Below are 12,804 nucleotides of genomic sequence, written 5' to 3'. Positions count from 1 at the left end.
GTGCCGAGTTTGGCCGTAAGGGGATAAAAGCGCCCATCACCACACCATAGATTCAAATTGTAGGCTTCCACCGGTTGAAAAATAATGCAGCAACATGGAGATTATGGTACATCTAAATATACCCCTGTGCTTAGATAAGTTATGTATGCTCATCAGCTACAGCTACTATACAGTAGAATAGTTTGACCATTGTAACAAAACTGGAACCGGAACATTAATAAAAATCATGTAATTGTAATATAAAGTTTTGCAAGTTGAGGAACGATCAACGACGGGTGCACGGAGAGAGTAGGTGGTATTAACCACATGGAGTAAGCTTCTTATTGCCTGCGCCACGAGGGTTGTCATCCTTCCAGTCGTCCCAGGCCCTTGCCTTCTCTTGGGCAGCGTCATCATCCTCATCACCTGGCCTCGACTGCCTGTTATCCTTGTACCATGATGAGTTAGCTTCCTCGATAACCTTGGCGGTCCTTTCTTGCCATTTATTCATAATCTCCATCTCCTTTAGGCCAGCTTCCTCTATGCTCATTGTTGGTAATCTGTCAAAGCAGGATTTCAGTGGGATTTACACAGCTGCATCTCCTTCATACAACTACCAGCAGTTCCATCTTTTTGATATTGTGTTCAGTTTTATAATTTAACTAACATACCGGTAGTGAGGCTGGAAAACTTGAGCGGCAATTTTCTCCCTCTCGCTTGTTGGGTTTTTCCCCACAAGGCTTGCTGGTCCAAATATCATTGGCTGGTGTTTGTGTTCATGAAACTGCGAAACTTTTGCTCTACCCTCCAAAACATCTTGAGCAAAAGTAGCACACGTGATCGGAGCTGCTGGTTTTGTATATCGCACTCTTGCTGAAGCATCACGATGCCAGGCTTCTGCTTTCTTAGCGCGCTCATCAAGAATAGACTGGGAAAGTTCATTCTCTCCTTCCTGAAAAAGAAGGATGCTATTAGAAGTTGCACCTTTTATTGCAAGGTTACGCTGATATCAGCAGTTCTATCTGCTTCTTGATGTTTTATTCTGAATGTATACTCAATTATTGACAACGAAAACCAGAGAGGCATATATACAAAAGCCATACTTGAAAGTTGTACTGGAAAATGTCTCTCTGGAATCAAAATTGCAAGAAACACAAATGATGCTAGGATTTTTAATATATACTGGATGGAACATGTATAACACAAAATGATAAACTACAACACAAGAATTTTGATACCTGTGACTGCCTTTCCTTAACAACTAGCAGCATCTCTTCCTCTTTCTTCAGCATTTCCAGCAGATCCAATGCCTGGAATATACAAGTGGCAAAATTGTTATTTATACTGGCGGATGATGAAGTTTGAGAAGGGGGGAAAAAGAACGAAAAAAGATTGTGGCTGACAGAGATGACACCATGATCTCAAACCAACCTTACAAAGTGCCAATGAGATGGTGGTCAGCCATGCCTGAAAAGAACAACAGTCATTATTTAAGAAATTCATAGACAGACATGGAGGAGTAGATGGATTAGCATCCCATACATTATAGTGTCACAGTTTTGAATCAGTCATAGAAAGTTGAAAGCAAGCAGGAGTATGTCATTTACATAAAATAAATAAGGTATATTTATCGATAAAAGGACTCATATGGAAACTAACCTCCCTTTCCTCTTCTCCGTCATCATCCTCCGTATCCTCTTCCCCTGCCTCAACAGGCGTAGATAATGCAGATGCTCTAGTAGAACGCCCACGCCGTTCCTTTCGTTCCTTTATTTCAAGCAATTTTGACTCAGCAGCTTTCTGCCGCTTGAAGCGAGCAATCTGAAGTAACTCAGAACAATTAGAGGCATACCATAGTAGTTACAGCTCCAACAAAGTTTACGGCTTTGGCAGCAATGAGGAGTAGGACTTTGAAGTAACCCTCGAGCTTAGAATATGAAGTCAGAAACAGAATTAACCTAAATTGGTATTCATTCTACCTTCTTAGCTCTGCGATCAGCGAAGGTACCACCCGCAGCTCGTGCAGATGATTCTAGTTCCTCTTCGGGTACAAGCTCCATGGCCTCACAGAATGAGATAAATTCCTGGTGGTATGGCCACGTGAGATCAATACATACAATATCAGTACCTTGTCGAGACATCTTTGCACCGGAGCCAGAAACAGAAAGATAACAAGGATAACACCCTTAAACATATTCCCACAAGATATTAGTACCTTTAACTTGGCCTGTGAAGCTTTAAGAATTCTAATCCTGTCCTCTTCAGTGATTTTCTCTGTTAGCTCACCAAGACAATATGGCACCTGTATTAATCATCATGACCAAAATTTTTAGCGCAACAGAGTGTGCTTTGATTATTTTTTAACGGTAAAAGATAAACAAAATTTTTCTTCAACTAGAAATTCAACCCCATGAAACATTCATCCAAAATAGGCCAAACAAATACATAATTGACTAAAAAAATAAGGCAAAGAGACATAAACAAGATAGAAAGAACAAACATTCGAGTTATCACGTTCGAACAAATTATGAGTTTTAGTTGTCATACTTGGACAAATCATGATTTTCTGAAAGTTAGCTTTTTTAAGTTATGAACACAAGAACAATACGGGCTGTTATACAGTTAGCTCTTCAACGATTACTGGTGCAAGACCAAACATGAAATCTCAATTTTGAAGTTGTAAATTTACTAGCTATATACATTATACTACGAAGCCTAAGCTTTCTTCCTCTCATGCGATTAAGACCAAATGATAGTAATCAGATTTTGCTCGCTATATACCAATATATCAAATAATTTAAGTAAAGTACTCTACGCTTTCTTTCCCAATTTAGATACAACTAGAAGCTTATAAAAAACCTGCCGAATCATTAAAATATGCAGATAGCAAGTCTCACACTAATCATATTCCTTCAAAAACAGAATCAGAAATAAGACTCACGAGAAGATATTTGAGATTAGTAGTGCTGATATCCTCCTTCGTCTCATTAGCCGAAAACAACCCTAGTTTTCCAATCATTTCCTCGCATTTCTTCAACAGTTCGCAACCTTTCTTCACAGTATCCTATAAAATCAACAAAAACAATCAGTAGAATAAAAAAGTAAACAAAAACGAAACATGTGACTTCCAACAAACGAAAAATAAATAAAAACTAAGGGCCAAAATACCTGATCGACGGATGAGTCGGAGGCGGCTTGGTGAATTTTTCGAGCCTGCTCGAAAAGAACTGGCAGAGACATTTCCTCCATAGTTAATTCCACCATAGATTTTGATTGAAATATTGAAATCCAAGAGATTTGATTAGGGTGAGATTGATATCTGAAAGACGTTTAGGGAAATCAGAGAAGGTGCTAGTAAAAGTAAATCGTGCGCCACCGGCGTATGTTAGAGAGATCCGTCGAGCCTTTCCGTGTGGTGACTTGGAGCGTAGTTAAGGTGTGAGCGGGTTGTCGGCTCGGAGGTTATTTTGGACCTTTTATTTGATTTGGAAAGCCAATGAAGAAAGCTCAGTTCCAATGGGCTCATCAATCAGTTTGTTGGCACATTTCAATCAATAGGCTCTATTAAGCCCAACAACTATTGGGCTTAATTCATCTGTTGCTGGCCCAATAAGACCTAATGTTTCAGTATGGATAGCCCACAACTCATATTGGGCCCAATTCCCACTATTTATACATAATTTTCGCTAGATTAAAATCATAAGTACTCATAAAAGATGTTGAATGCAGGAAATGTGCTTTCGCCTACAAATAAGTCAATTCATTAGTCAAAATTCATCGAATTTGCTGATATTAATAAAAAAAATAAAAAATAACTCCATATTTACCCTCGACTGACTTACTATTGATTTATAGCAGGTAAAATAAATGAGAAGGTATATATCTTCACCGTGATAACGGTAATTTATTCTGAAAAAATTATTCGACCTGCATTAAGTTAGTTTTAAGTCAATAAAGGATAAATATCAATTTTTATTAAGTTTTTTTTTTTTTTGTTAACATCAACAACTTTAGTGCATTTTGACTTATAGGGGACTTATTTGTTAGGGGTGGTAGATGTAATTTTTCAAGCCATAGAGTGTCTATGTGTAATTACACCAAACTTTAGAGGGTGGAATATAATTTTCTCTTTTCGCCAGATTAAAATCATATGTACTCAAAAAGATATTGATGCATTAATTCTAAATTTTTATAATTATTAACCTAAAACAATAATATAATTTAAATCAAGAACACGAATTGAACTAGCATTTAGTAATTTCATTTTTCGGTACAAAAAACATCTAATGTACAATACTATTACAGATATGAAACATGTAACTACGGTGCACTAATTTATCATCGTGCAAATGTATTGTATACCACCACTGATAAACATCAAAGTAAAAAAAACATCCACTTGTCAAGAGTTCCAACGAATACACTCCGACAATCAAATCAGTAATGAATCTAAAAGTCGAAGTTTATATATATCAGTATAAAAATGACATACGGATAGTACTGTTAATAAGTTTTGATCAAATAATATAGTATCCATTAAATTTTATTGGATCACACTATATGTTGAACCTCTAAAAGTCATGAGCTAAATGAGTCGAATAAATGTATCTAAATATCTTTAATATAAAATATGTGAATCATCGATCCTGTTAGGATATTCTTAATTACAAAGAGGTAATTGGGATGGGAAATTAGTGGATTTTATTAATATCACTAGCTATACTTACAAAGTCCAAAACATTACCAAAAAAAACAAGTAGCAATTATTCTTCATACATGTGTTTGCTTTGAATGCAATCCAATTGTGGGATTCCAGCCTTGTCAGAGATTCCAAGGGCAGATCTTCACATTTAAATATAAATAAGAGACCACAAATAATACTGTACTTTGTTTTTGTTTCCAATAAACTATACTTGAAAAATTGGCCAATAAGTTTGAAGATTTGCTCAGCTTTAATCCAGCAAACCCCCTTCTTTACAGGTTTCAGCAAAGGGGGCAGGGCAACTTCAAGAATTTGTGTATCAATGCTTTCACCAATCATCATCACTAATGTAAATCCACATATCTCTTTGGGCCCATTGCAACATGATGGTTTCTTGGCGGGCATCCTTAGAAATTTTTGTTCAAATTAGATTTCGTCAAATTAAATTAATATAAAATAAATGGATGACTTACAGCTCCAAGTCAAGAACTTAGGGATTAGCTGAGGCAACATCTTAGGAAGGGTTGGTGGGAATTTTCAGGTTTGGTTGTGCAAATCTTGTTGCTTTGGGCCATGGGAAAGATTTTATTTTTCTTTTAAAAACAAGGTCTCGTGATCCATAATTCTAGGGGGTGTCTATATTTGTAGCCTAAAATTGATATTGTGGTCCATCTCAATATTTTATTTATTTTTCTTTTTTCTAGGAAAGATAAGGCAAAATCGAATTATAAATATTGTGTACGATGAAACTCTTAGCACAATATCACATGATTTTATGGTGGTTGGGGAGAATAATATAGTATGAATATTTCGTTATGTCCAACATTATTCCAATTTAAGATTTCCTAGTGAAATAAGTTCCAAGCCTTGGCTAAAAATTGTCCTACTACCTACCTATTGTTTTTACAAAGGTAAATTTGAGAAAAATGTCTATTTTTTTATATTTATTTATATTCACGAAATTGAATTTCGAGTGAAAATATTGTCATAAATTATTTTTATATAGTCGTAATGAAAATATTGTTGAAGTAGAAACATAAATGTCAAATCTTGTGGGCATATAGTTATCTTTTGCATATGGCTTAATCCACGCAGTAGTGGGGCTACAGACAGAAAGAGAGATTGACAGCCAAGCCAAGCTGGAAAGATTAGTACAAAAATACATATATATTATATATTAGTGTTTGATAATTTGACAGAGATACAACACTGTTTTTCTGGTTTGTACGTTAATTTTCTTGAGCATCAATGTGAACGGAATTACCACGAATCTGGACCCAGTTGCTCCTCAATCCTCTTATTCAGAGCCAGAAAACTGAAGAACAAAAGATGATAAAAGAATCAAGGGTGTTTGCCTAAAGTGGGGTTTGATGGGGTCAGCACTGAAAACTAGGGAAAAGAGTGAACAGTGTGTGTTTTCTTTGTGCCTTTGGTTTTTTTCTTGAGCTCAGTTACAGTACAAAAATTAACTGATTTAGCAGAGTTCGCACGTGTAAAAGTCCATGCTTTTGGCGTTCTCTGAACGTTTTATATGGGATAATTTCAGTAAGAAACAGGTGTTAGCAGCTTTTTGCAGTTGGGCATTTTTGCTGCTCTGGGTTCTATGTTGGAAAAGCAAAAGTGTTGGTTAAAGCTGAATGAATTCCCAAATGGGGTTTTTGTTTTAGCTGAAATTCTTCTCCAAATGGGTGGTCTCTTGTGTTGATTGAAGTGTTGTTGGCCCCAATTCTTGTAAGTAATCTGTTTATAAAGTTTTTGGATCCCGAGTTCTGTGTTTCAGTTCAAGAAACTTGTCAGTTTCTGCATTTTTCTCTTTCTTTTTGTAATTTTGTGAAATTTTGATCTTTCTAATGATCTCGCACAGTTATTCCTGTGGTTGGAGTAGCTTGATATTTCCTTCTCTTTTGTTAATCTTACACCAGCAAGGGGTTTTAATGTTTTACTTGAATTCAGAGTTCTTGATACTTGGTTCCGTTAACCTAGTATGAATTTGGTGCTAGCCCTTGTCTATGTTTGAAGAATTCTTGATATTTCACATTTAAAAGGTGTATTTTTTAATTTCATCACTTCTGTGGCATTCTTCAGAGGTGGCTGATCTTATAATTGAGGGATGGATGAAAAGGGTGTCTCAGGTTCCTTCATTTTTATATCTGAGGAGAACATTGATAGCTTGTATCCGATGCTTTTTGGCGTTTCTTGTGCATTTTTTGCTCTTCGGCTCTTGCCGGAGCCTGAAATGTGTGACGGCAAATGGTCCGAAATAAGAAATAGGATGCTTAAGGGAAGTGCCCATCTGTTGGGATTGCTCCTTTGGAGGGTTCAAAGGGAGGAGGCTAAAAGTGGGCAGCTTCTTCAAAAGCTGGAGAATGCCCAGAAACAGATACAAGAATTGAAGAAAAGAAGAAGCGAAGAGGCAAAAGCAAATGAGAAAGTTGTTAGCATAGTTGCTGCCCGAGAGCAGAGCTGGTTTGACGAGAGAAGGAAACTCAGGCAGCAAATTGCTGCTCTTATGAATGAGTTGAGAGTTGTTGAGATGAAAAAGGAGAAATCTATTTCTGAATTGAATGAGAAATTGAAGGAGAATGAAGCTATTTTGCAGTTAAAGGATAAGTCCTTCGAGGAAGGAGAGCAGAAGAGAAGGGAGATAGAAGAAAAAGTTAAGGCGGCAGAAAATCTTGTGGATGAGTTGAGAGAAAACGTAAAACGTGAAGCTCAACGCCATTCTAGTGAACTATCGAGACATAAGACGGCAATTATTGAGCTTGTATCAAATCAGAGGCAGCTTGAAGCAGAGTTGGGTCGGGCCGTTAGGCAAGTTGAAGCAGCAAAGCAAGAACTTGATTCGGTACTGGAGCAGAAAGAGCAGTCTATCGTGATGACCCAAAGATTATCTATTGAGCTTCTGAAAATGCGCAAGGATTTGGAACAGAAAGATCAGATTTTGTCAGCCATGCTGAGGAAGTCCAAATTAGATACAGCAGAGAAACAAATGCTGTTAAAGGAAGTGAAATCGTCAAAGGCCAAGAATAAGCAAGCCGAGTTAGAAACAGCAAGATGGAAGGCGGTTTCTGAGCCTAAACATGAAAGACAGTCATTGAGAAATATGTTTGCTAAGCATGTAGACGTGAAGTCAGATGTTAGGAAAGGGGTAGAAGTTTTTTCCCTTGTATCTGATCCATATTTGACCGAGGGAACTGACAAAACACGTAAGATCACCTTCTTTATATGAAACTTGCATTTGCATAAATATACACATGCTTGTCGAAATTGTTATGCCTCATTGTTTCTACGATCTTGTTAAGTTTCTGTTGTTTAATTCTTTTTACTCTTACATGTTCTATTTTCAGAGTCAGTAGCTGATGTTGACCACTTGGAGAATTGGGAGGACTCAGAGTCACACAAGATTGCAATGGAGGAAAGACATAACCTTGAAATAGATGCTTTTGCAGAGCAACTGAGCATCAAAGACGAAAAGTTAGAAGCTTTCCGCTGGCGTTTGTTGAGCACAGAAATAGAATCAAAGAGGTTGCAGTCACATATTGAAGGGCTTGATCAAGAAATTACACAGCTCAGGCAGGAAAATATGAAGTTGGAGGCCCTTTTGCTGGACCGCAATGCTGAATTACATTCACTAAAAGAGCAGTTGGTTTTGCAGTTCAATCCTCCAAATCTCCAAAAATTGAACTTCAATTCAATAAACCACGATACAGTGTGGTCGAAAGTAAAGGTCATTAAAAGAAAACCAGGGCAGAAAAGGCAAGAACTGAAGGCAATAGCTGAGGGAATTTCTCAAGCAGTGGAGGACAAAAAGGTGGATGACATGCCAGCTAATGAACAGGTCAAGGATATAGTTTTGACACTTCAAAATCCACATAAGGAGTTGCAAGAGGGTAAGGTTGCTGCAATGGAGCCAGATCATTTGCGGCGAGAAAGTATCGACTCAGATGACATTGCAAATGCTGAAACATCTACATCATTAGGCCAAGGACCAAGTAGGAAAACAACTTCAACCTGGAAGATGGATATTCATGCACTTGGAGTTTCCTACAAGATCAAGAGACTCAAGCAGCAATTCCTCATGCTTGAGAGGTTGACAGGAAAGCAGGAAAACAGCGAAAACAACAATGGGTATTCTGGAGTGAAAGGGTTTCATGCACTTACATCCCTTCTGAACAAACAAGTTGATCGTTACCAGTCGCTTCAGGGTAAAACTGATGATCTTTGCCAAAGAATGGTAAAAATCCAACCACATTTTACTTTTCTATCAACTCAAATATGGAATCTACGTTTTCTAGTTAGCATTTTCTTGAAGTTCTCGATCAAGTTGCAAGACTTTTATGATTACGTAAATCAACTTATAATTGCTGTTCATCACTGCAGCATGAGAAAAACTTGAATTTGAATGGAGGATTGGCCATTGCTAGAACAGAGGATGAAACCAAAAAGCTGGAGCAGTTTCTTGAAGAGACCTTTCAATTACAGAGATATATAGTTGCAACGGGGCAAAAGCTAATGGAAGTGCAAACCAAGATTGCCTCTGGGCTTGTTGGTTATGTAGAAAAGATTGAAAAGCCAGAGAGCTTTGACGTGGAGCGATTTGCTGATAGTATCAGAACGCTCTTCCGAGAAGTTCAGAGGGGCCTTGAAGTCCGGATATCTCGAATTATCGGGGATCTTGAGGGAACCCTGGCATGTGACGGTATTATACATCTCAAAAGATAGGTTCAATTGTTAATAATGAGAAGATGCGTCCAATAGGAAGGTTTTAAGGTCTATAGATTTATCAATCACTCTAACGCTTCTATAGTAAATTTGAATAATATAAGTTATCTTCTCTGGTCTTTCTCTCAAATTTCCTTCACCCATTTATGGAATGACTTGGCAAGGCTTGCAATATTCATCATCAGCCAATTTTAAGCACCTCCATTTCCATGAATGCATGTATAGGCACATACAGTCCTCTGATACAAAGTCTTAGTTCTGAATCAGTACATATCACTACACGCATGATGTAATATATTGTTCTTTCTGTACTATAAGCCCTGATGCCAAAAGGAGTTGCTTCTATGATGTGATATGCTTTGAGGATGAATGGAGAGGCATAGATCCAAATGTGAACACATTAATGTCCATTGAATGATTCATGGATTCCTTCCTTCAGTAGTCCACACAAAAGGGAATAGCTGCCTCACATGCTATGTTAGGGTCAAGTCAACACACAACATGTGCATGCATACATCATGCTTATATACATGCATAACATGCATAGTGATTCTTGTCATGTATCACTAGCCAGCATTGATTGGTATGCAGCCATAAATGCTTAATGAGGAAAAACAAAAAGGTTTCCACAAGGACAGGAGATTTTAGCCTAGATTACTGAATTAATTATATGGTAAGTGTAATACAGTTATTATGTAATTGGTGTACAGTTCAAAGAGAGCGATCAATCACATGCAAATGGATTACAATTACTTTGTAATTGGTTTGATTCGACAAAATTAAGTTTGAGTAAGAATTTTACGGCAAAAAGTTAGTATGAGATGTGAATAAGCCCAACAATTTGGAGTCTGATGGATGAGATGTTTATGGCTCGATTTGGCCTCCATCTTCAATCACTTGCAAGAATCTTCATGTGTTCCCTCTTTTTGCTGCATGCTTTTATTAGGCATGGTTGCCATTGGTACATACAATCAATTATGTGGATGGAAATGGAACCCAATATATATATATATATATATATGTATATAACTTCCAGATTCAAGAAATTCTGATTCTTTTACAATTTACACATATGCATAAAATATATTTTTTTAAATATACAGTTGAAGGGAATTTTACGCACTTAGTATTATATATATATATTAAATAAAATACGAGATACAATACTATTTTACAGTTGAGAGTAGAAAAGGTAGAGATAAATACATTAAGCTACCATGACTTTGAACATATATACGTTTCAGGTAAAAATTCGTAAACTTCTTGATTATCATAAAATAAAAAATAGAAGAGAAAGAAATTCATTATAGAAATATCTCTCAAGGGTTTACTAATTATTTGACTGTTGGCGGCTCTCTTTGTATGTGTTGTCCGAAAAGAGGAGGAGTCAATGATTATTCGTTCGCCGGAACCAGAAGTCAAAATTTTGGTGGATAAGGATCCCGTAAAAACTTCTTTCGAGCAATGGGCCAAACCGGATCATTTCTCAAGAACAATAGCTAAAGGACCTGATACTACCACTTGGATTTGGAACCTACATGCTGATGCTCACGATTTCGATAGCCATACCAGTGATTTGGAGGAGATCTCTCGAAAAGTATTTGGTGCCCATTTTGGTCAACTCTCCATCATCTTTCTTTGGCTTTAACGAAATTTTTTTTACCCAAATCAGGTTTAGGCGAACCAAATCGATTACAAAATAAATGTGATACACTTAACATGTGATTGGTCATTTTTTTGAAAATTATACAATTATGACACCACAAATCTATTAAATTTGTCATGTAATTGGTTCACAACCGACTAAACTCGATTGAGATTATAATTTTCCCCATTTAACAATCTCCATATGGACGTTTCATGCATAGACACCAACCACCTCAAAACTCTTATTTATTTCTTCATTTTCAACTATTAGTACCGTTGAAGATCATTTATTTGAAATTGACCGAATATGAAGTATGTTCAACATTTAAAGGCCATTATAGTCATTTAAACATCTCAAGTCGTTCGACTATCCGTTACTATCCCATTTCTTTGCTCGTGAATAGTTGAACCGAGGAGCCTTCTCATGTCCAATTACCATTAACTCCCTCCACCCCACCCCAAGTAGATATATATACATACATGAACATGTATATAATTTCTAATTCACAAAAGGGTAGCTAGAGTTAACTATTATGATGGTTTTAGAAGTAGACGATCACTGTGAACCCAACTCTACACCAAAACTTTCTTTATCTAAGCTTCCATGCAAGCCAAGAGAGCCCATACAAATGCTAACGCCACCGCTCCATCCATCGGTTTCAATCCCATTCCACTGGGAGGAAGTCCCCGGAAAGCCTAGAGCCACCGTGGAGGAGGCGGAGGCTCCGCCTTCCGCCGCCGCAGCAACGTCCAAGAACAAGGCAGCCAGGTGCTTGGACCTGCCTCCAAGATTGTTGCATGATGATGCCAAAATTACCATAACGCCCTCGCCATTGGACGGGCCTTACGTCGGCCGGTCCTTATCCCTCGCATGCACCTTCTCCTTCCGGAAAGAGGGGCCGGTGACGGCGGGGCGGGAGGAAGGGCTGAGGCACACGAAAAGGAGCAGCAGTAGAGTCTTTGGTTGTCGACAGTGGGGGAGCTTCAAGGATGAGGAAAAGTTGCCCCGGGGCAGTTTTGACCTTTCACACTCATTAGGTGAGATACTCAAGAGTGAGAAGAATGTGAAGGTCACAAGAATTAGGAGGAGGAGGAGGAGCTTCTTCAATTTCTCTACCATCAATTCTAACTTGTGCGTTAGTTCTTTTCTAACTTTTCTTTCTTTTTTTCTAACATATTAATGTTCATTTGAACGAAATTAGTAATATCTAAATTATAAATATCTCATAGATTTAACGGCAGTAATACCATTTCGTGACAATCGATTTGAGGGGATTTTTGTTAGACGGGTACTCATAATTTCGACCGATTTTAGAAAATTCATTGTAATTTACTCTAATACTTATTCACATGTATAATATTAATTTTGAAGATAAAATGCTGATATATTCATGTAATAAGTAGTAGGTAAAATTTATGCAAATATAAGTCATTTCTAATTCATATGTTGCATTGTGTGTCAGGATGGAGATTTGTGCAAGTTTTAAGCAGGTCGTTGCGTGGAAGCGTAGACGGTAACAATTTTCAAGGAGAGGGGCACATGAAAATATGAAGCTTTAATTCATGGAATTTTGTTATGTTAGATAATTAATCACTTGGAATGAATGAATGTATTTGAGATGGGTTTGAACTCCACTAATGTGTGAGATGCTATCCTACTTTAATAATAATTGTCGTTCTATTTTAATAGTATTTATTGATTATATATACTTATATGATATTGATGATTAGTATATGATTGTTAGTTGTCAAAT

At 37.2% G+C, this 12,804-nt stretch overlaps 3 protein-coding genes across 3 annotated transcripts; 2 read left to right on the top strand and 1 right to left on the bottom strand.

Annotated features, from left to right (window-relative positions):
• Positions 1-107: 107 nt before the first annotated feature.
• On the bottom strand, positions 108-3,415 carry TAP46 (2A phosphatase associated protein of 46 kD). The gene is made up of 9 exons (XM_011077666.3): positions 3,148-3,415; positions 2,921-3,043; positions 2,195-2,281; positions 1,959-2,063; positions 1,639-1,800; positions 1,411-1,446; positions 1,218-1,289; positions 651-931; positions 108-539 (listed from the first exon to the last, which is right to left on the bottom strand). The coding sequence occupies exons 1-9, from the start codon at positions 3,241-3,243 to the stop codon at positions 299-301; spliced, it is 1,203 nt and encodes a 400-aa protein (XP_011075968.1). The 5' UTR covers positions 3,244-3,415; the 3' UTR covers positions 108-298.
• A 2,423-nt stretch (positions 3,416-5,838) lies between these two features.
• LOC105160335 (Ribonuclease P protein subunit P38-like protein) lies at positions 5,839-9,577 on the top strand. The gene is made up of 4 exons (XM_011077664.3): positions 5,839-6,412; positions 6,767-7,887; positions 8,029-8,915; positions 9,062-9,577. The coding sequence occupies exons 2-4, from the start codon at positions 6,792-6,794 to the stop codon at positions 9,401-9,403; spliced, it is 2,325 nt and encodes a 774-aa protein (XP_011075966.2). The 5' UTR covers positions 5,839-6,412; positions 6,767-6,791; the 3' UTR covers positions 9,404-9,577.
• Positions 9,578-11,503: 1,926 nt separating this feature from the next.
• LOC105160334 (uncharacterized) lies at positions 11,504-12,670 on the top strand. The gene is made up of 2 exons (XM_011077663.3): positions 11,504-12,182; positions 12,514-12,670. Exons 1-2 carry the CDS (start codon positions 11,584-11,586, stop codon positions 12,566-12,568), a joined length of 654 nt encoding a protein of 217 aa, XP_011075965.1. The 5' UTR covers positions 11,504-11,583; the 3' UTR covers positions 12,569-12,670.
• The last annotated feature ends 134 nt before the right edge of the window (positions 12,671-12,804 follow it).

This window comes from Sesamum indicum, linkage group LG4, assembly GCF_026168435.1.
Source record: "Sesamum indicum cultivar Baizhima isolate 11 linkage group LG4, ASM2616843v1, whole genome shotgun sequence".
NCBI classification, from domain to species: Eukaryota; Viridiplantae; Streptophyta; class Magnoliopsida; order Lamiales; family Pedaliaceae; genus Sesamum; species Sesamum indicum.
This window is presented reverse-complemented; position numbering and strand designations above follow the sequence as displayed.

Excerpts from the sequence above, each read along its gene's own strand:
- TAP46 (XM_011077666.3), bottom strand. The coding sequence starts at position 3,243 with ATGGTGGAATTAACTATGGAGGAAATGTCTCTGCCAGTTCTTTTCGAG. Across the intron at positions 1,801-1,958 it reads CTGATCGCAGAGCTAAGAAG|ATTGCTCGCTTCAAGCGGCA; the intron begins GTAGAATGAATA and ends GAGTTACTTCAG. Across the intron at positions 1,447-1,638 it reads ACGGAGAAGAGGAAAGGGAG|GCATGGCTGACCACCATCTC; the intron begins GTTAGTTTCCAT and ends TGTTCTTTTCAG.
- LOC105160335 (XM_011077664.3), top strand. The coding sequence starts at position 6,792 with ATGGATGAAAAGGGTGTCTCAGGTTCCTTCATTTTTATATCTGAGGAG. Across the intron at positions 7,888-8,028 it reads CGAGGGAACTGACAAAACAC|AGTCAGTAGCTGATGTTGAC; the intron begins GTAAGATCACCT and ends TTCTATTTTCAG. Across the intron at positions 8,916-9,061 it reads ATGATCTTTGCCAAAGAATG|CATGAGAAAAACTTGAATTT; the intron begins GTAAAAATCCAA and ends TCATCACTGCAG.
- LOC105160334 (XM_011077663.3), top strand. The coding sequence starts at position 11,584 with ATGATGGTTTTAGAAGTAGACGATCACTGTGAACCCAACTCTACACCA. Across the intron at positions 12,183-12,513 it reads TCTACCATCAATTCTAACTT|GATGGAGATTTGTGCAAGTT; the intron begins GTGCGTTAGTTC and ends ATTGTGTGTCAG.